The sequence below is a fragment of the Sebastes fasciatus genome, chromosome 1 (assembly GCF_043250625.1).
Source record: "Sebastes fasciatus isolate fSebFas1 chromosome 1, fSebFas1.pri, whole genome shotgun sequence".
NCBI lineage: Eukaryota > Metazoa > Chordata > Actinopteri > Perciformes > Sebastidae > Sebastes > Sebastes fasciatus.
Genome location: NC_133795.1, coordinates 29,953,685 through 29,975,414, shown reverse-complemented (window position 1 = coordinate 29,975,414; position 21,730 = coordinate 29,953,685). Strand labels below are relative to the sequence as shown.

The following is a 21,730-nucleotide window of genomic DNA, read 5'->3' as shown; positions in this document are numbered from 1 at the left end:
GGACACCTGGATTTCTCTCTGTGTGTGGAAGTGGGCGGCGGCTGTGATTGCCTGATGGCTCGGTAGTGAGGGGAGGAAAAACAGTGGTGATGAATATGATGATGTTTGGATGCATAATAGGATGTTTTCCGTTATACTTTAGAATAAATACTCTTTGTTCGACTCTAAAATGGACAATAACAGTCTATGGTGGTCTTTGCCAGCGTTCATACAACTTTAACATCTGCAAATAAGTGGTATGTATAGCTGATTTGGTACTAGCAACTATATATTGGATGGGGCTGGGTGAAAATATGAAAATATGAAAATATGAGGAAACAGCAGATTCTCATGGTGATTTACAGTAAAATGACACCATCAGCCCCATTTTGGACTTCCATCCAGAGGTGTTTCTAGAGGCACTAAAGGCTCACTTTGGAAACCATTCATCTAGGTTATCAGATTAGTTTATTGTTGGTGTTATGACATTGGAACTTTAAAGTCTCATTGGATGAAATTAAACCTTGATTTTAGAGATCTGTGTGTTTTGTTGTCTTGCTAAACAGATCATGATCTCAGTGAGATTACCTGATCAAATAAAGGTTATATATTTTTTTCCTTCAAACGTAGCCTTGGTGTAGATTTCAGCATTTAAAAGGGGGATCCACCCTAAAATTGAATTTATTGTACATCTGTAATTTTTATGATATTGCAGCTCAATATGCAGTTCTTCTTCAAAATGAACAGCAGAGAGACACATTGAGGTGGTGATGCAGCAGCATCATCTGGACACAAATCCTTTAGCCACAGCCAGTAAAATGATGAAACAGCCTATAGGACACAATGAAAGTATGACGAGGTTATAGTGGGATGAGATTTTCACCATCACAACTAGAAACTTCATTCACATTTAACTCACTTCTCGCTCATGTACAATACCTCGCCATTTCTAAGCCTAAGTCAGTCACTATCGTCTCTTCTGTATATCAGAATCAGAATAGTGTTTATTGCCAGGTGTAAGAGGTATACACTAGGAATTTGCTTTGGTTTTGTTGGTGCAAGTCAAACAGTATAATAATAAAAGAATAGATCAAAACGTTAGAATAAAATAAGAATAAAAAAAATTGAATTTCTACCAATATACAATATACAAAATAAGCTATAAACATGATATAAACAGATAGTGAAAATAAATGTGTCATCTAATGGCATTAGAAACATCAAATAAGTGGACTAAAATATTATTATTAATAATAATATTTTTATTAAATTGCTGTTTCTAAGGTCAAAAATGACCCTCAAAACGCATTATAATGTAGTTTAGGGTGGATATTCCCTTTAAAGCTGCTGTCCTTGGTGCTGAAACCTGGACTCCACCATGACCACGCTCTGAAATGTTTTTCTCTTTTTCTCTGCTTTCAAAACGATTTTTCCAGCGCAGACAACACATAATCACACATAATGTAGTCGATAACACAGGCAGCGGGCTACCTGTGATTGTGATGCAAATGTTAATGGACTGTGAGGTCCTGTGATTAGCCTGATGTGGACTAATTCCCTCCTCTAGAGTCCCCAGAGAGCCCAGACAGCCTTTTCACTGCATGGCCCCTCATTCACTGCAGCAGTGTTGGGTGGTATTTTTCTACCTCGCTGGGCTGCCAGCAGACAGCCAATCATGGGTTAAATGACAGGTGATGTCGCAGAGGATGGAGGCTCCAGTATCCAGATTTTTTTTTAAATGTTTTCATAAATGTTTCACCAAAAAAATCTTTTTGTAACATCTCACCTCTTTCTCTCCTTCAAATACTCTCTTATCTTGGCGCAATCTGGGTCGTGCGTCAAACGATTCATGTAACACACACACACACACACACACACACACACACACACACCTCTCACTCTCTCTCTCTCTCTCTCTCTCTCTCTCACGCACACACACACACACACACCTCGTCATTACCTTGTCTCATTGAAAACATTTAATGGATGAGGTAATGATAGCCTATACAATGAAAGTCACTGTAGAGCTACATAATTGCAGTCAACACCATGGAAACATAAAATCCTTGGCAGATGTAGTGAAATATCCTAAATATAATAAAAACCAAAGGTCAACAGTGTACGTGTGGATCAGGTTATTTTTCTGAAATGTTTAAATGTTTATTATATTGATAAGATTTGGTTTTACTTTATGATAATCACTAGTTGTATAGTCCCAGTTTTTTGCTGATCTTTACAGGATGTATTATTATTATTATCAGAAAGAGAACTTCTCCCCCATAATCGCAAAAAAAAAATTAGATTTTTTATTTTAGTGATTCGAGGAAAAGATGGGGGGTTGGGTTGATGTCTGCAGGAGGGAGGGGTTACATGAAGGCGGAGAACCTTGTGCCAGCTCAACCATGTGTGTAATGTGAAAAAGGAGAGCCAGGGAGTGAAATAGTGAGGAGGAGGAGGAGGAGGAGGGAGGAGATGGGGGGGCTGAGGAAATGAATTTGAGGACAGATCACAATGCCATTTTGGATTTGACTTTTCCATCACCAAGAAAGAAGAAGGGGGAGAAAAAACGATGGATGTCGAACATGCGGGTCAAACACACAAAAAGCTGCGCAAAACCATGGACAACCCAGATAAAGAGCTTTGATTGGTCCTATCTGTCTGGACAGACACGAGGAGCCTCCTGGGACGCGCGCACTCTGACCCCTCTGATGACTCTCGGGATGGGTGATAAACTGAGAAAATCACTTTCCTCCTCGTCTATATGAGGACGGATGAGAGCTCCCAGAGATCAGAGACGCACCAGATGAAGTAAACTGTGATCAAATGTGTGAAATCATTTAAAGCCTGGGAGGAATCTGAAAACATCTTATTGTCACATTTGTGTGTGTGAGGAAGGTCTGAAACCTCCAAATCCACCAGTATGAGACACTTTTCCTACAATAACATATATCCTCCTGAGACCCAGCCCATTGACATGTGTCCTCTGTAGTGGACATTTTGTCCACATGCATATCCTCTTACTCTTTTGATCTAGTCTATCAACCCCTGGTGTATTATAAAGAGGACATCCTAGGCTTTCCAGTGATATGGCATGTGTGTTTTTTTTTTAATCAATTTGAATGTATTCTTGGTTTATTATCACTCTACAGCCATAATCTGTTCATTTTGTTTTGTCTTTTCACACTGAAATGGTCCTGTAGTCCATTATACAGTGGACAATAAAAATAAAGTTTAACAATTGTTAAGATTTTCTTTTAACCCTACATTTTTTTCCAATGACAAAAAAAAAGAATTGGAAGACACTTTTTTTAACTCGGTTCCCAGGAGGATATAGGGCGACAGTTGCATTTGGCACGATGCAACAGAGGCCTCAAGCAAGAGCACCTTCAGGGATATGTTGTCCTCGTGCACGAGCATGTGTGTGCGCGCACGTGTGGGATTCATCATAAGCCTAAATCTGACTGTAAACTAAATATCTTCACATTAACAAAGTAATTATATTGTATTATTCTTATTGTGATGAGTGTAGCAGGTCGTGTAGAGGTGTTGGGTCTGTGTAACCTGCTGGCTGTCTGCTGGTGTCAGAGCTGCTCTTTTCATCCTGCAGCAGCTCATCCTCCATCAGACAGAGCAGATCAGAGGAGGAGAGCTGCAGCTCACTGATAACAGCCTCTGTCATTAACTCTTTCATTCAGGGCTGCGGGGAAGCAGCCATTTTCGTTCCCACAACTGAAGATTACAATGTAAAAAAAAACGCACAGACATACACACACGCAGCAGGACCGAGAGAGACCGAGAGCGAGATTTATTTGTGTTTTTTATGATTCAAACCATGTCGTTTAAATCAGAGATGCACAGGCCTGATAATATCAGCTGTGGCCTGCATCTGGAGCATCTGGGAGTGAAATCATCGGGATGCAGCTGCTGCGTTTCATCCTGGATTTGTAGTTTAAGATCATTAAATGATGTCAAAAGAAAACGGAACAATAATGCAAACAGTTATTCTTTCAACGCCTTTTTTTTTCCTTCTTTTTTTTTTTTAAATTGCCCAGTTACCAAACCTTAGTTTGCACCAAAGGGGTTCATTCTTCTACTTTTAAGAGGATAATAATATTATAATAATATTTTACATTATGTGAAGTTTTATCCTCCTTTAAAATCTTTGACACACTTTCATACTGAGTTATTATATCCATGGGGCACAAATAAAAGCAGACTTTTGTTCCTGTTTGTCACATGATGGTCACCAGTTTACTCTTCTGTTATTCCCTTGCTCCTATCAGGTTACAGCCTATTCAAATAGGTTGTATTATTATTATTATTATTATTTTGAATAAAGCCAATAGCCTGTATGCATATAGCAACAGACCGGGTTACAGTAGACTTACTACATGTTAGTTGAGGCTATTTGAGTGCGCTGCTTTGTATCATGGAGATGAACTGTCATGCTGCAGCCTGAGGAAACACTGAACACGCTGCACACAAAGCACTAGTGACAAGGCAATGTCAACAAACTGTTTACAGCACTTTGGGCCTCGATTACTAACTAAATCATGCATTAATGGGAAAACAAAATCACTGCAATTAAATATTTGTATGACTATTTTTTACAGTCAAAAAGGCGAGACAGAAATTAGAAAGATGAGATTACCCTCACAAAGGCATCATTTTTTAAGTTGTTTATTTCTGTATATGAAGCAGGAAATTCTAAATACTGTGTATTTAAGATATGATTCGTTAAATTGGAAAAAAAGACTGGAGTACTCGACCTCCAATGAATAAAATTACAAAAATAAATGTAGTTTCAAGAGAGTTAAGACGTGTTCTCTGTCAACATGTCGTTGAAACCAGATTTTTATTTAACAAATCATACATAGCCGATACATTTTTCTCAACGGTGCCATGGCTCAGACTGTCACATCACCACAGACACTGAATGAATGAATGAATGAATGAATGAATGAATGAAGGAGCATCCTGAATGAAGACTTCAGAAAGACAGACAGAAAAATAGAGCCAGTGGAATAAAAGTAGATACACGTTACAATTTATGAAGAAAAAAAAAATCTAAAGCTGTATTAAAATATGTGCAGTCTCCCGGTTCTATATCTTACCATCATTTAGCAAAGACAAAATGCAAGAAAATATATACTTTTTTCCTCATCAACAAACGCAACACGGTTCTTAAACCGAAATCCATGTAATCCAAGAAGCAACTTGGCTTTACTATTATGATGCTCCACGTCCTCTTCTCCTCATTCCTCATTAAAAAGAATAATCAATATATATATATAAAAAAAAATCCTACTTTTGTATAATCTGGTCCAAAGAGTTTAGGGGTTTTCTGTCAAATCCCAGCCTCCTTTATATATGCGTAAAGTTATGCAGGATTTGAGGCCCCAGGAATGTGATTGGATGTGAGGATGAGGTATTATAGATGATGGGTTGGGTGGAGGGATGGTGATGGTGATGGTGGGGGGACTGCAAGCACCTCCCCTAGAAATGCAGCAAATCTCTCCCGTTTTTTCTCTCTTGGTGTGGCACTGGGAGGGCTGGAGCTGGAGACGTGCTTTGCATTGGCAGGCTGATGAGGACACGTGTCTCCTCTCTGTCCCCCCACCCCCCCATGGGCTCCACGGTACCGCATTGGCATCAGTAAAGGCACCTGAAAAAAGAAGACAACCGACTCCTGGAACCACAAACGCCGCCTGCCACCTTATAATCCAAAAGAAAACGACATTATTATAGGCCCCTTTACAGAGAACCTGTGGCGCGCCTTTTCCTTCGTGCGTAAAGCTTTTACGCACACCAGAGACTGAACGGTGCGCTTCTTATACGCGTCGAGCATCAGACAGAGCGCGCACAGTGCAGTGCCAAGATGCAGAACCGGAGCAGCGACGTCTGAAGGTGACATGAACCTGGAGATAATCAAGAAGAGCAGCAGCAGACTGAACATCAAGTGGAGATAGCAAACTGAAAAACCGGTCGGTGTCTTAAAAACTTGCCTCCTTTTTCCTCTAATGCAGAGAATCAAGAGCTGTGATCATCCAAAGTAGCCTCATTTTTACTGACTGACTGGAGGAGAAAAACACTAATTGAGCTGCAGACATTTGCAAATTCAGGAGAGAAGGAGTGAGTGACTAAAAAATGGCGACTTTAATCAGAAGCAAGCTTTCTAATAAACTGTCCAATGCAGCCACTGCTGTCTCCAACAAGTCCCAGGCGAAGGTGAGCGGGATGTTCGCCAGGATGGGCTTCCAGGCCGCCACAGACGAGGAGGGTCTGGGCTTCGCTGCCTGTGACGACCTGGACTACGACCACCGGCAAGGCATGCAGATGGACATAATGACCACCGAGCAGATGGGAGGAGGTGAGGGCAGCGGTGGAGACGGAGACGCAGGAGGACTGGACGGGGACAGCCACTACCAGAGGGACGGAACCGGTCCTCCTCGCTCGGCCTCTAAAGACGGAGAACCGGCGAATGAGTTGACTGAAGTCAAACCAAAAATCACCGCGTGGGAGGCGGGATGGAACGTCACGAACGCGATCCAGGTAAAAAAAGAACGCACCTCACTTCACCGGATGATTCTAGAACGGAACGGCTCCGGTGCGCTCGGGTTCTAATTGGCTGAAGTCGCAGCTGTGAAATTTGAGATAAACTCACGTCACCTGAAACTATAAGGTTGATTCAAATATTCATGTTCAAAACACCAGGGTCCCTTTGAAGCAAAGTCAAGCTGCTGTTTTTAATATTAATGCTTTAAAGAGAATCACCAGAATTAGATTTCTTGAACCCCCCAAACTAATTTTTTATTCTGATATATTTTTATATCCAAAGCAGAGATTTCAAAAATCTGCGATGAAAGAAGGGATGTAGTTGATGTCCTCCTACTCCTCCTCCTCCTCCTCTTCCTCCCCCTCACACACATTCTTTGTCTGTATAGTGATGTCTCTAGTGTCACCGATGCACGCCCCTGATAACTGCTCACCTAATAACTCCGCATGCCAATGAATAAATTAATCTATAAAGAAAATCGTTTAAAAGACTTTGAGAGAGATATATATATATTGAGCCTGATTTTTTTTTGCCATCTTTTTTTTGGGATAATTTGGGGGCTATTTAAAGGAACCGCAATTAATTTAAGATATAACAAAAAAAATATGCTGAAATGGGTTAAGATGTCTCGACACACACAGGCCTATATGCTTTTACGCATAAAGTATAATTAGTCACATTTATTCCAATAGTGTCTTGGCAATTACATTTTGCAGAAATAAGTAGCAGAAATATTTTTTTTATGTGCAGATATTATCTGATGTGAGAAATAAAAGGGAACATGATTCAAAGTGCAAGGGTTTTACTCGAGAGTGCAGTCTACTCGTGGAGGCTATGCGACAAAAAATCCCTAGACGCAATCCTTTTCATGCCTTATCACGGGCAGTGGTGGTCACGGCGGTCACCGTGACGTCAGAGCGTGTCTCCTCCAGCTCGTAGTGACGTCAGAGGCGGGCGGATGCGCTCAAAGCGAAGTGGAAAACCCACAACATGAAAAAAGGGAGTGACATCCATTGAAGAGTCAGGCACACCATATATCCAAGGCCCCAAAATAAGATTAATTTAATAAAAATAATAAAAAAAAGAATTCATGATTAATTCTTAATCATCCAACAGTTGAACTCATTCACAATGTTTTTTCTTCTTTTGTTTTTTTTAAACTCTTTTTTTATTTGAGAACAAAGGACATGAGGTCATCATGGGTGTTACAATGTCAGATCACAGTACATTTTTGTAAATACATCTTAATATACAATGTCACACTTCAATCAACGGTGTAAATACACAATCGATTTTTCCCAGTACTCAATACTTTTTTTCCAATTTAAGCCTTTAAATAAATGTGAGTCTTTCCATAGAATATATTTAATTTACAATACCCCGCCATTGGTCTAATGTTGGAGGATCAGTCTGCATCCACTTTCGAGTTATGGCTTTCTTACTATACTTGCCAAGAGAATCTTTATTAAATATTTATCTACAATGTTTTTTTCTTTTTTTATGTTTATTTTTATTGTTTTTCCATAACAGAAAGACAACATACACATAGAATAATAAAACAAAACAAAACACATGAAAGGATATAGATTGCCCTGTCTCTACAAAGTTTTCTTATTGCTATGACATATTCAATGGTTCATTCCCTCATATTGTCGTTGAAGCCTGGAGTGGAAATGTTAATGAACACAGGCTTTGAAACTAAACAAGTCCTTTAAAACTTGTTTTAACTGTCTTTCTCTCCCAAAACCACTCAGAAACGCATTTCTCCTCAAGAATCACTCTCCCACTTCTCTCGACATTGCTCCTCTTGTGTTCTTATCATATTGGTTAACAGTGCCATATCATATATTTCAGGCCCATAATAAGATTTATTTAATACAAATTAAAAAAAGAATTCATGATTAATTCTTAATCAACCCAACAAGTTCACAATGGTTTTTTTTCCCCTTCTTCTTTTTGTTATGTCTCTAGGGGATGTTCGTCATCCAACAGTTTAATTCATTCACAATGTTGTTTTTTTTGCCCTTCTTCTTTCGTTTATTTGTTTTGCACAATTTAAGACTATACAACATAACAAAAATGAATAATATACAGTGCAGGAAGAGGCAAAAAAACCCACTGGGCTTATATGAAGCCTCCACCTAAAGACAAGATTAATCAAAATAAATAATATAACTATATAATAGTGATAACAAACAATTAGGACAAGATATATTTAATAACAAATAATCAAATTAAATTAATAAATAATCTTCTTTATGTTATGTTTCTCGGGGATGTTCGTCATCGAACAGTTTAAACTCATTCACAATGTGTGTTTTTTTGCCCTTCTTCTTCTTCTTCTTCTTCTTCTTCTTTCTGTCATGTCTCTAGGGGATGTTCGTCCTCGGCTTGCCCTACGCCATCCTGCACGGAGGATACCTCGGACTCTTTCTCATTATTTTCGCCGCCGTGGTGTGCTGTTACACGGGCAAAATCCTCATCTCCTGCCTGTACGAGGAGGACGAAGACGGCCAGCTGGTCCGAGTGAGAGACTCCTACGTGGACATTGCCAACGCCTGCTGCGCGCCCAGATTCCCAGCTCTGGGTGGCCACATCGTGAATGTAGCTCAGATCATCGAGCTGGTGATGACCTGCATCCTGTACGTGGTGGTGAGCGGAAACCTCATGTACAACAGCTTCCCCAACATGCCCATCTCCCAAAAATCCTGGGCCATCATCGCCACCGCAGCTCTGCTCCCATGCGCCTTCCTCAAGAACCTGAAAATGGTCTCCAAGTTCAGCCTGCTGTGCACCATGGCGCACTTCGTCATCAACGTCCTCGTTATCGCCTACTGCCTCTCCAGAGCCAGAGACTGGGCCTGGGATAAAGTCAAGTTCTACATCGACGTCAAGAAGTTCCCCATCTCCATTGGCATCATCGTGTTCAGCTACACCTCGCAGATCTTCCTGCCATCTCTTGAAGGAAACATGTCCAAACCGAGCGAGTTCACCTGCATGATGAACTGGACTCACATCGCTGCCTGCATCCTCAAAGGTCTCTTCGCACTGGTGGCCTACTTGACTTGGGCTGATGCCACCAAGGAGGTCATCACAGACAACCTGCCGTCAACCATCAGAGCTGTAGTCAACCTGTTTCTCGTGGCCAAAGCTTTGCTGTCGTATCCTCTGCCGTTTTTCGCTGCTGTCGAGGTGATGGAGAAGTCTTTCTTCAACGATGGAGGACGCGCCATGTTCCCAGGTTGCTACGGAGGAGATGGACGCTTAAAGTCGTGGGGACTTTCTCTCAGATGCATCCTGGTCGTGTTCACCTTGCTCATGGCTATTTATGTGCCACATTTTGCTCTCCTCATGGGTCTCACTGGAAGCCTGACAGGAGCAGGTTTGTGCTTTCTGCTTCCCAGTCTCTTCCACCTCAGGCTGCTGTGGAGAAAGCTGCTATGGCACCAGGTGTTCTTTGACGTGGCCATATTCGTAATAGGAGGTATATGCAGCATATCTGGGTTTATCCACTCCATGGAAGGGCTCATAGAGGCGTTCAAGTACAACATACACGAGTAAGAAGAAGCATTGCTGGATACTATAGATGTTAACTGCAAAAAACACCTTCATTTTAGTGAAAAAATTAACTTCCCCAGCAAAAAATCAGCCCCCTCTGCTTTAATTCATGCGTAAAATGCGCGCGCAGAACACACCACGCGCTCATACAGTCTTTGCATCAATTCAGAAAAAAAATGCGCGCACACACTGACAGAGAGAGATAGAGCCAGTGGTAGTGAGGGAATAACAGTGCATCCACAAACACACACTATATGGACAATATACATGTTGTATAAATATGCGAGCAGACGTACATATTACATATTTTCCAGTGGAGTGAACAACGTTTACAATATTGACCTTAAATAACAAAAATTTGCAAAAAAGGGCAGTTTTGTCTTCTTCTCGTCGCTCTTGTGGTGCTTCCCCCCACATGAGACCTTCACTATTCATGTAAACGCTAAGAGTTTGTGATTGGATGGACTTTTTCGACAGCATAATGTGATTTAAGATTTATTTAAAGAAAAAAAAAAATGAAAATAAGCCACTTTCTTCTATTAGGTCATTTGCAATATGGTTATGGGCTAGTGAATGTGGTGTTAAAATCAAGGTAAAAGCCTGTGGACCTACAAGATGGAGATATAACACAATGGCAATAACCAGCAGTTGATAATAATAATGCATATAGAAATATTTAAAAGAAAAGTTTCGTTAGAAATGAGGAAATTGGACCTTCCCCGAGCAGTTCAAAAATACTGGAAATGCAAAAATATCAAAGTACACAGCAGCTATACAAACTATGCATTGAATGTATGATATTTCAGACACACAAAACATAATGAAACTGGGAAGTGGAAATGACAAATCTTTCAAATTCTGATTCTTCTGCGTAAAAACTGTCAACAATTTTGATTTGATTTCTTTTTTTTCTCCAATATTTGAATTATTTTTGTTGAGCTTTTAAAATAACAAAATTCACCTGACCCGAGATACACATAAACCCAAATGTCAGCTTATAGATGGGGGACCCCAAATTGAAATGTTGCACACTCAATTTACCATAACGCTTTTTTCATTACATTTGGAAACCACACGGCCTGTTCTGAAATTAATTTGAAAGAATTCCGTCTCGAAAATTCGGTGTCTGAAAATAAAAAAAGAAGAAAAAGAGATCATTAAAGAGGAAAATGTGCATAGACATTTTTCATTCTGTGCAATCCAATGGGTCCTGTTGAAATGTTATAAAAAACGTATGTGTAGTGTGTTATTGTGGTTTCAAAAAGATGGAATGTATATCTCAAAGTCGTTATCATATATCGTGAAATTAATATTAAAGAATAAAGAAATAAGTGAAATTATATTGTAAAAATGTGTGTGGTTTTATGTAAAACGAAAAAACGTTCAGAACATGTATTTTTTTTTCTCTATAATAAAAGACAGAAAATGGAGAAAATAGTTGCATTTTTATTTTTTAAATCGAAATGGAGGTTAATATAAAGGCTGCTGAGGCCTAGAAGAAAATATTCATGCAGTGTGTTTCTTGTGTGAGAGGGATTTAGAAGCCTATTCCGTCTACTCTAAATCCTTTTACAAATCCAACCAAAACGCATGCATGTTTTCCACTGAGGTCTCGCATCCCTGCGTGCTCGACTGAAGAGCATCTCTACAGATTTTCTGCTGCAGGCAGGCAGGCATCAGGCCTTATGCTCGACCTGTTCATCCATCCACTATGTGGTGATCTTTCTGCGCGCACAGCATCTGGACAAACCGTTTATTCTCTGAGTGGGCTAATCTCCAGCTGTTGGAACATCAGGCTACCTGGTGCATATGAATGCTCGGATAGGGCCCTACTCCTAAAGCTTCAAAAGGCCAGTTCACATAATACGAAACTGCAGGAAAAGTGGATCGAATATTTCTATTTATGTGGTCACCAGATTAACAACTGAGATACCTCTTAAACAATTAAGTTATAGCCCAGATTTTAGCTTTAATTCTATATGCAAAATAAAGCCAATTATGCCATTTTCCCCGAGGACATGCAAATTTGCTGCAGTGTATTTGCTAAAACCATGACAGCATAATTGTATGAACGTAGAGCACAAAATAGCTTCAAACATAAAAAAACTGACCTAAATGAAGGAACTGTAAAATGACAAACAAGGAATACTACTAATTTCCTTCTATAATCATCTCCCAGACAGTTTTATTAAACATCATGCCTAGAGAGCCACCTAGTGCTCCAAAACAGAAACGTTACAGCAGTCCCATCAGCTCCATGGACCTTGCAGGTTTACCATCTAGTTCTAACGTTTTCATCCATCTTTAATCTTTTTAGATTTGTTTTTTTATTGTTGTTACTTGAATAACCTTTCACCTTTTACTGGCCTCCAAATCACCACCGTTGTTTAATATTTAGATTAAATGTGTAATTCAAACAGTTAGGCCAGTGCCTCTATATTAGTTCTCAACAGGGAACTATCCCCTTTGACTCATTAAAAACAGACCCTGGATTTAAAGCTGCAGTAGGGAGAATTGCAGCAAATATTGTTAAAAGATTTTTTTTTTTTTTTATAAAACAGTCAGTATATCCTGACAGTGCAGGAGACAGGTATCTGTGAAAAAAAAAAAAAATCGTGTTCCTCTGTGTCCTCCGGGGCTCCTAACGGCATCTGCAAGATTTCACAGACCGGAGGAAAACTACCAACCAGAGCCGAGCTGGAGTCAGCCATCTCTGAGCAGCTGTCATTCACTCGCAAACTCTGATCAAACGCTCAACTAGGTAGCACTGGTGTGCTCCGGCTGGTGGGCGGTGCTTGGTATTTCCTCACCTGATCTCAACATGGCTGCAAGTTCACAAACTATCTCATTTTACAGCTAAACAGTACACTACAAGATGTTTCTGAAAAAAATTTGAGGTGAGAAATTGGCATTACAGTAACAGAACGTTATTCATATTTGAGCATAGCTGCTTAGTTTGACCGGAGTTCGCAAAATGATTGACAGCTGTCTCCGTTGAATGCATAGCCAATAGGAACGCTGTCTCTCTCTGAAATGACCTGTGATTGGCCAAAATCTCCTGTCACGGGCTAGATTTTTTTTAAAACCTGAAAACAGAGCCATGAGGTGCAGAAGTCTAATTATCTCTCAGAACACTTGAATGGTATATGAATGAATTGTTATTATGGGATTTTTGCCCAATGATGCCAAAAACATTCAGCCTACTGTAGCTGTAATTTATACTTCTCAATTTAAAAAGATCAATATCCGTTTGCACACTTATTAATGACGCAATCTTCTGGATACACGTCTGTTTAATTCTTCTAATTGCTAAAAAATATGATACAAGCCAAAATATTAACTTCATATTTAAACATGTTATTGGAGCAGAAACTGAATAAACTGTGGAACAGGTTTATTAACAGTGAAATGAATACTACCTAAAAATCTGTAACAGTCTTCCAATTCAACTCTAGTGGTATTATGGCGCCCTCTGTTGGCCATGTGCCTCTAGAGGAGCTTAATAAAAGGTGGGGAGTTGATAGAATCAACTTGCTCATTGGACATTAGTGCAAAGTCTCGTTTACCAAGTACTTAAGACAATTAACTGAGAGCTAGAACTGCACAACAGAAACATTTTCAAAGAGACATGCCATGAAAGATAATTAATCTTTTATTTCAAGTAATGGCATTTTAGAAAAGCTTAATAAAATTTTCATAATTACACAAACAGTGAAATATTTACAGGCAATAGAACGCCATTGGTGAGACAAGGAGGAGATAAGATATAAGAGAAAGAAAAAATAAAATAGATGACCAAGTGACTCAAGAATCCTGCAGACAAAAACATCCACATGTTCTGCACCACTCCGCCCTCACATGTACAGACCACCAGGTGATGGGTGGAGGGGAACAAAGAGACTCACTGACTGAGCTCTTCATTGTTCAGGGTTGTGGGCGTCTTGGTGGAGCTCTCAACCACCCAGGGGTGGGTCAGGACTCCCTGGATGGGCAGTCTGTGCATGGGGTTGTGCTTCAGCAGCTTCGCAACCAAGTCTTTGGCTCCAGCACTGATAGCGACCTGTGTTGGGTAAGTGTATTCCACCTGGATGACAAAAAAAAGACAGCCAGTTCCAAGATTAAAACAGCAATTATAAACTACATTGCAGTGCAGGCCTGCAAACTCGTGGGTGACAGTTCTGAAACTAAGCAGCTCTACAATATATGTTGGGGTGTCTAGCTTTCCGTGCTTTACCCTCGATATCCTGCGATAGGTCTCCTCGTGACTTTTTGCTTCAAAGGGGGGTTTTCCAACAAGGAACTCGTAGCAAAGGACGCCCAGACTCCACAGGTCCACCTTTTCATCGTGAGTTTTCCCCTCGATCATCTCCGGAGGCAAGTAGTCCAGCGTTCCACACAGCGTGGATCTCCTGAGCAAAGAGAAATGGATAAAGTTAGTTTGAAAGCTCTCAGTGATATAGAGGAATCGACACAAACGAAAAAAAGAAACAAAGAATAATTCCTGACCTGAGCACAGACCCTGAAGCCAAACAAGTGAATTGCAAATGCAACTCAAAACATTATTCCTCTACAAACATTATGACAGTTTCACTACAGGCTCTCAATCAAAAAGGTAAAAAAATAGGGCTGTCATAGTTAACGCGATAATGACGCGTTAACGCCTTATCGTAACTTGCGATTTGTAGGTTGTAGAGGGTTTTAAAAAAGTGTTAAAAATCAGTTTTAAAGCTAGAGTGAAGATACTGGTATCATGTGAAACTAAAAACATAAGGAATCCATTGGTACCAACGCATTTACTGAGATGCCATGCGCTTTATTTTTTGTTAAATATTATTGCTCTACCTTTTGCTTCGAAAATGAGAATGGAAGCAGCAGGTTAAACCACTGTTCATTTGACCTGAAGAGAAGTTGGCATTATATTTTTTATTAAATATTGCCTTGTATCTTGAGAACTGAATTTCCATGCTCCACTGTATAATTTTTTTTAACTTTGTAATGGTGGGCCATCTTGGCCAGGTCTCCCTTGAAAAAGAGATTTTAATCTCAAGGGACCTCCTGGTTAAATAAAGGTTAAATAAATAAAATAAAAAAGCAGGTCCTGAAGTTGCACTTTTTATTATTTTCAAATAAAAGGTATATGTATTTGCTGTTAAATGTTGTGTTTACTTGTTTATATCAATAATTAATCTAGCCAAGAAGACCTTGAGGAATCCTGACGTGCACTGTCCAGTATCCAGCTATTTATTTCAGTCACACTGATCGAATTTTTGGCAAAAAAAAAAAAAGTCACTGTATCAATTTCAAATCATTGAGTTGTATCATATCGCTCTGGCTGAGCCAAATATCGTGCTTGAATCGTTTCGGAACCATGGAAAGTGATATGTATCATCTCGTTGTAAAAACGTAATGTTACATCCTTACATGTTATAATTTGAGCATATTTTTTTTTATGCTAAATGCAGTACCTGTGAGGGTTTCTGGACAATATGTTTTGGGTTGTTAATTGATTTCCAATAATAAATACATTTGCAAAAAGCAAGAATATTTGCACACTCAAGTTGATAAGAGTAGTAAATACTTGACAAATCTCCCTTAAAAGTACATTTTTAACAGATAAAAACATTAACTATGGCCAATCATGCAATTAAATATCTTATCGATTGACAGCACTAGTTAAAAACAAAAAAAAGGTGCCGTGTGAACAAAAGCATATGTGCATACCTGGAGGAGGGTGTGTGAACAGACCAGCCAAAATCTGCAATCTTCAGCTCCCCGTTGGCCCCCAGTAACAGGTTCTCTGGTTTGATGTCCCTGTGGATCACCTTCTTGGAGTGGCAATAGTTGAGGGCATCTGCCAGCTCCATGATGTACTAGTACAGCACATAAAGCATGGTGAATACTACATGTATCGTATTTCGTTTTTGACAGCATCCTCTTAATTTTTAAACATTCAATAAAAGGAACGAACATCAGGTTTTTGGAATTAGTATACACCTTATATGGACTTTAATAGTTACGCTCACTTAATAAAATTATACATGCGTTTAAGTGGCTGATGTCAATTGCTCATTTGATAGCAAAGTATACATTTTACCAAAAAAAAAAAAGGTACTTACTGTAGCACTTCTGGCCTCAGGAAACCATCCACAGCGTTGCAGCTCAGTGTACAGCGCACCCTTGGGCGCAAACTCCAGGATGAGGTACACACGAGATGTGTCATGGAAATAACCATAGAGGCGCAGGATATTTGGGTGCCTGCAGGACGGCGAGGCAGAAGAGCATTTGGGGAAATGTTGAAATAGGCAAACAAGATTTCAAAAGAGCAAACTAAATGAAGCCTCAGCTGCTGTATAGAGGAGGTCCACAGTCTGAGTTCATTCCAAGGATTTTAATACATGGTTACCAAAATGCAACCACTCAGGGCAAAACTTTCAAAGACCGGCATGAGCTAATCAGCTTTTATCTTAAAATAGAAACATGGACTAAGCATGATTCTGCTCGTTTATGAATTACCCAGTTGCAATAGAAGAAGAAAAGAAAAAAAAAAACCTTGTTTTAAGATAAGATAAGATGGACCTTTATTAATCCCCGGAGGGAAATTCAGGTGTCAAAGCAGCAACATCAGCAAACAGAGTGAATCACAGGAGAGGTAAAGGTATACAAACATTCTAAAGACAATAATAGAGATATAAAAGATACAGAGTGAACATAGTGTGTACAGTCCATCAATAAATAAATGTAGTATGTACAATAAATAAATAAATGTAATATGTACATATGTGCAGTCAGCAATAAAGTGGTATATAGGATGTATAGTGTAAAGTGAGTGTAAAGTGCGCCAGATAGTGCATGTTTAAATTTCTTAAAAGTCCTAATAGTGGTCATATATTTTCCTGGCCTTGCTGCTACACAACATGTGGCACACCAGCACGGTCATATGGAACACAAAAGAGTGTTCACACTTGATAATGAGAAGCTTTACACAAGCACCTCTGTCATTCAGGAGGCTCGCATATCTACCGAGTCTCCCAACACTGTATTAAACAGGGGGACCCAGTCCTTCCTCGTCATCACTGTACACAGAGACGCAAGTCTACAAGTGTATTGCATTCAAATCAAACCCACCATATTTATTTACATATACATAATTATCCAAAAAAAAGCTAATTTCAGTTTGGACAGTGTGCCGTCTTCACTCTTTTTAAAAGATGAGTTAGAAGGGGTTATTTCAATATTGAAGTTACGCATCAACTCCACATGCCAATTATTGTCCTGGCTGCTGTTTGTATTGCCATGTTCTCTTCTAGTAAGTAGCAGTATCTAGCTGCTGCAAACAGTTGTCCTCTACACATTTGTTTTTCCCCTCTTCATATCAAACCCCACTGGTCATTTGAGTTTGTGTTACTGTCCCATTCAAACTGGGTGACATTGACTTTTGCCAACAAAATTAAGCAGGTTTGTTTTTCGAGTGATTCAGAAATCGGGTAGGCAGCAACCTAAGTCCCGGAGCCTTTTAAAATTCAATATTAAGGATGACCACTGTGTCAAACTGCCTCTGGTCAGCCAGACTACAGTCAGGATTTATATTTGGTAGCATTATATTGCATAATTTGAAACACCACGTTACCTGAGGTGAGACTGGATCTCCACTTCCCGCCTCAGCTGGTGCTCCACCCCGGCCTTCTCCAGCTGCGTCTTGAAGAGCACCTTCAGGGCCAGGATGAACTTACTTTGTCGCTCTCTGGCCAGGTAGACATTGCCGAATTTACCCTTTCCTAAGGGGCGGCCAATGTCAAAATTGTCCAGGCTCCACCGCTTACTGTGTGAGCAGAAACATGCATAGTTACAGACTTAACCAAGACTATATGAAAAAAATGAAGTATAATGAATCACACTTAGACATACTTTGATGAAGAGGCATTTGCAGAATCAATCTTGGCAGGTTTGCCTAACAAAAAAGAAGAAAACACATTTTAGCATCCAAAAAACACAATATTGATTAGTTTGTCAAACTTTGTATAATGCTCACTCTGTGGCTTCTCCAGCTTTGCCGGTTCCGATGGTGGTTTGGCCAGCTCTGGGTTCACCTTGGCCACATTTGGCTTTGGTTGGTTTTGTTGAGAAACACGTTTGGGCTGTGGTGCACGATTTCCATTTTGAGTAGCAGGGTTCACGTTCTGATCAGCGGGTTGCGTGGACTTGACAGCAACAGAGACATGAGATGCTGATTTCTGGTGGGTCATAGACCGCTGAACACGTTGAGGTCCGTTTGACACACCAAGAACCCGCTGATGTGGAGTTGGTGTAACTACAGCCGTCTGTGACTGCTGTGACACAGGAATCCGCTTTGGCCCATAACCGGTTGACTGCAATCAAAGGAAATCACCAAACACTGAATAAACTGTCTTTTAAAAAAAGAGAGAAGAGTGAAGGCTCCATCTTTTCTGTGTGCTTTGGTCCATCGTCAATAGCTGGTTAAACACTCAAAGGATTTCTACTTTGACAACTAGTTACCCTAAATTTCTTAACACCAATCTTGTTGTACTATTAAGGGGATACACTACAGGTGAATAGGGCAACATATTTAACTAATAGATATCACCATGAAACTCATAAAGTGTGCAGAAACTGTGATGTGCACTACAAATCTAAACTTAAAAGCTTACAAAGTCACAACAATATATGATGAAAGTGAGCCCCCAATCTGTGACAGCAGTGGTTTTATATTGATCAGTGTAATATTGTGCATTATTACCTTCACTTCAGGCCTTTGAGGTTTCATCTCCTTTGTCAGCTTGTGTGTGGCAGAGGAGTCCATCATCTGAGGAAATGTAAAGTGGAAGTTGTTTCATTAGTTTGTAATCAAACCCGATAATAAAAGAAGAACAAAGGTCTTAACAGATCACTAACACAAAGAGGTTAATTAACCCTTTGTAGCCACTCTGGGTGAGTTTACTCTGGCTATACTGTCACAAAAGTAGAGCAACATATCACTAATGCTCCCTTATATATGTGTTATGATATTAATAAAACATGTATGACGGTAAAGCACGCGGCCAGTCTGAACACAGTAACGTCAGTTAGCATCCTCCGCTGCGTTGCTAACGACAACGAGTTCAGAGCTAACAGTTAGCTTCTTATAGCCTCTAAAACATCACAACACAAACACTACTGAGACATATTATACATCTTTACTCACCTCTATAAGTTACTGCAGTGACCAGGAGCAGCTGACTGATACTTTATCCAGAATATAAACCTAACGCAGCAGTTAGCTTCTCCGTTAGCCTCGTTAGCTAGCAGCTAGGTCGGCCAGTTGACGAGAGATAACGTTTGTGACTACATAAATACTCAGTTTAACGTTACCAAGAGACGGATTATCAACGCTGTAACGCCTTCTAAGCTCCGGTTGGGTGTTGTGAGAAGGTAGAAGCTGACTAAAGGTGAAGTATAAAGTGGTATCTGGTTGTCTCGCAGCACCTCACACTCTGCTGCTCTGTTTCAAACGTCCGTTTAAATACACCACGGCCTCTGATTGGCTGACAGAATGCTCACTGCTCGCATACCATTGGCTGATATTACGTGACGTCAGAGGAAATCCTCCCAAACAGCAGAGGGCAGCAGCCACTCTAGATGTTTTCCTTATTTGGGAGAAAGTTTGGAAAATTTGTAATAAATAATTTATCAATAACAAACTTAAGGAAGTGTTTTTCAAGATATTATATAGAATTTATCCAGTAAAACTTGTGTTAGAAAGATTCAAGCTGGATATTAATTATAAGTGTGATTTCTGTGGACTTGAAAATGAGAGTATTTCCCATCTATTCTTTAAGATAAGATATTCCTTTATTAGTCCTGCAGTGGGGAAATGTGCAGTGTACAGCAGCAAAGGGGATAGTGCAAAAAAAACAGGAAGCATCAGCTAACACAGTAAAAAAAAAAGAGCTAAACAAAGTGTAACAAAATATGAACCATTTAAATAGAAGGAAGTATACAAATAGGAGCAGTATATACAGTATTGACAATAAACAGACTATTAACAAAATTGCACAAGTGGAAAATTATATTGCACAGTGAGAATGAATGAATGAATGAAATTCCACCTGAAAATATCAGGTTATTGTCAGTTTTTGGTGTGTAAGTGGTCTACTGGGAGCAGGGCTGGTTGTGGTCTACTGGGAGCAGTGCTGGTTGTGGAGTCTGACAGCTGCAGGAAGGAAGGACCTGTGATAGTGCTCCTTCACACACTTTGGGTGGAGCAGCCTGTCGCTGAAGGAGCTCTCCAGTGCTGAGATGGTGTCCTGCATGTGGTGGGAGACATTCTCCATCATGGATGACAGCTTAGCCACCACCTCCACTGTGTTGAGGGGGCATCTCCGGACAGAGCTGACCTTCCTGATCACTCTTTCTAATCTCTTTTTGGGAGAAAGCTTGGAAAATTTGTAATAAATACTGTATCAATAACAAACTTAAGGAAGTGTCTTTCAAGATATTACATAGAATTTATCCAGTAAAACTTGTGTTAGAATGATTCAAGCTGGATATTGATTATAAGTGTGATTTCTGTGGACTTGAAAAAGAGAGTCTTTCCCATCTATTCTTTCACTGCATATATATACAAGAATGTTCTGGATTGATGTAGATAGATAGATAGATATATGGATAGATGGATAGATAGATGGATAGATAGATAGATAGATAGATAGATAGATAGATAGATAGATAGATAGATAGATAGATAGATAGATAGATAGATAGTAACTTTATTGATCCCGAGGGAAATTCAAGTTTCCAGCATCACAGTTCCATAATGCAAAACATGTTAGTAAAAAGGCAGTAAAAAAGTTAGTAGTACAAAGTACAAAAAAATATACCAGATATAAAAATACAAGGAGATGAAGAAAAACTGTTAAAACTGAATATAGTGCAGGGTAACAGATGTGATACACGACTATTAAATAAGTGAATATAGTGCAGAAGAGACTGTTAAAAAGGAGTATAGTGCAGGGTAACTCCAGTAGCTTAGTCTATGAAAGTGCACTGTATGCATTATTATCTCTCCTGCAGACCGTCCTCCTTTGTCCATGTTTTTAGATCAAACTACGCTTTCTCATATTGTGTCAATAACTATTATTTCAAATTTTTGGTGATGTGTTCAGTCTTTTACATTTTTTATTTTCTTTTTAGTTTTTTGAGGTGTTTTCTCCCAGTGCACATGGACAGGGATGTTTGCTGCATGGGTAATTGTAAGAAATCTCTGACTTCCTTATGTATATAATAATCACTGCTATATCAATTTGCAATAAATGTGTCAGGATTGAAAGACAGGCCTGCTATGTTAAGGATAATGGTTGATATAATATAATAGTAAAGAAATGATCAAGTTCTTTCAACGGCAAAGCAGTAAGTTTTGAAAACAGGAAAGTGACATGGTTTAACCCCAGATCTTTTCTTATTCACCCAAGATCTGGTCTGATTCTACCCAGATGTGGTCCTATATTTTACCCAGATTTGGGCCTATTCTACCCAGATGTGGTCTACCCAGATTTGGTCCTATTAGACCCAGATCTGGTCTGATTCTACCCAGATTTGGTCCTATTCGACCCACATTTGGCCCTATTCTACCCAGATCTTGTC

At 39.6% G+C, this 21,730-nt stretch overlaps 2 protein-coding genes across 2 annotated transcripts; one reads left to right on the top strand and one right to left on the bottom strand.

The window, feature by feature from the left end:
- Positions 1-5,614: 5,614 nt before the first annotated feature.
- Positions 5,615-11,237, top strand: slc32a1 (solute carrier family 32 member 1). Its single transcript, XM_074642301.1, has 2 exons — positions 5,615-6,531; positions 8,909-11,237. The coding sequence occupies exons 1-2, from the start codon at positions 6,127-6,129 to the stop codon at positions 10,094-10,096; spliced, it is 1,593 nt and encodes a 530-aa protein (XP_074498402.1). The 5' UTR covers positions 5,615-6,126; the 3' UTR covers positions 10,097-11,237.
- A 2,492-nt stretch (positions 11,238-13,729) lies between these two features.
- aurka (aurora kinase A) lies at positions 13,730-19,604 on the bottom strand. Its single transcript, XM_074642288.1, has 9 exons — positions 19,293-19,604; positions 18,849-18,914; positions 18,123-18,459; positions 17,999-18,041; positions 17,721-17,912; positions 16,210-16,348; positions 15,815-15,963; positions 14,328-14,502; positions 13,730-14,177 (listed from the first exon to the last, which is right to left on the bottom strand). The coding sequence occupies exons 2-9, from the start codon at positions 18,912-18,914 to the stop codon at positions 13,995-13,997; spliced, it is 1,284 nt and encodes a 427-aa protein (XP_074498389.1). The 5' UTR covers positions 19,293-19,604; the 3' UTR covers positions 13,730-13,994.
- Positions 19,605-21,730: the final 2,126 nt, after the last annotated feature.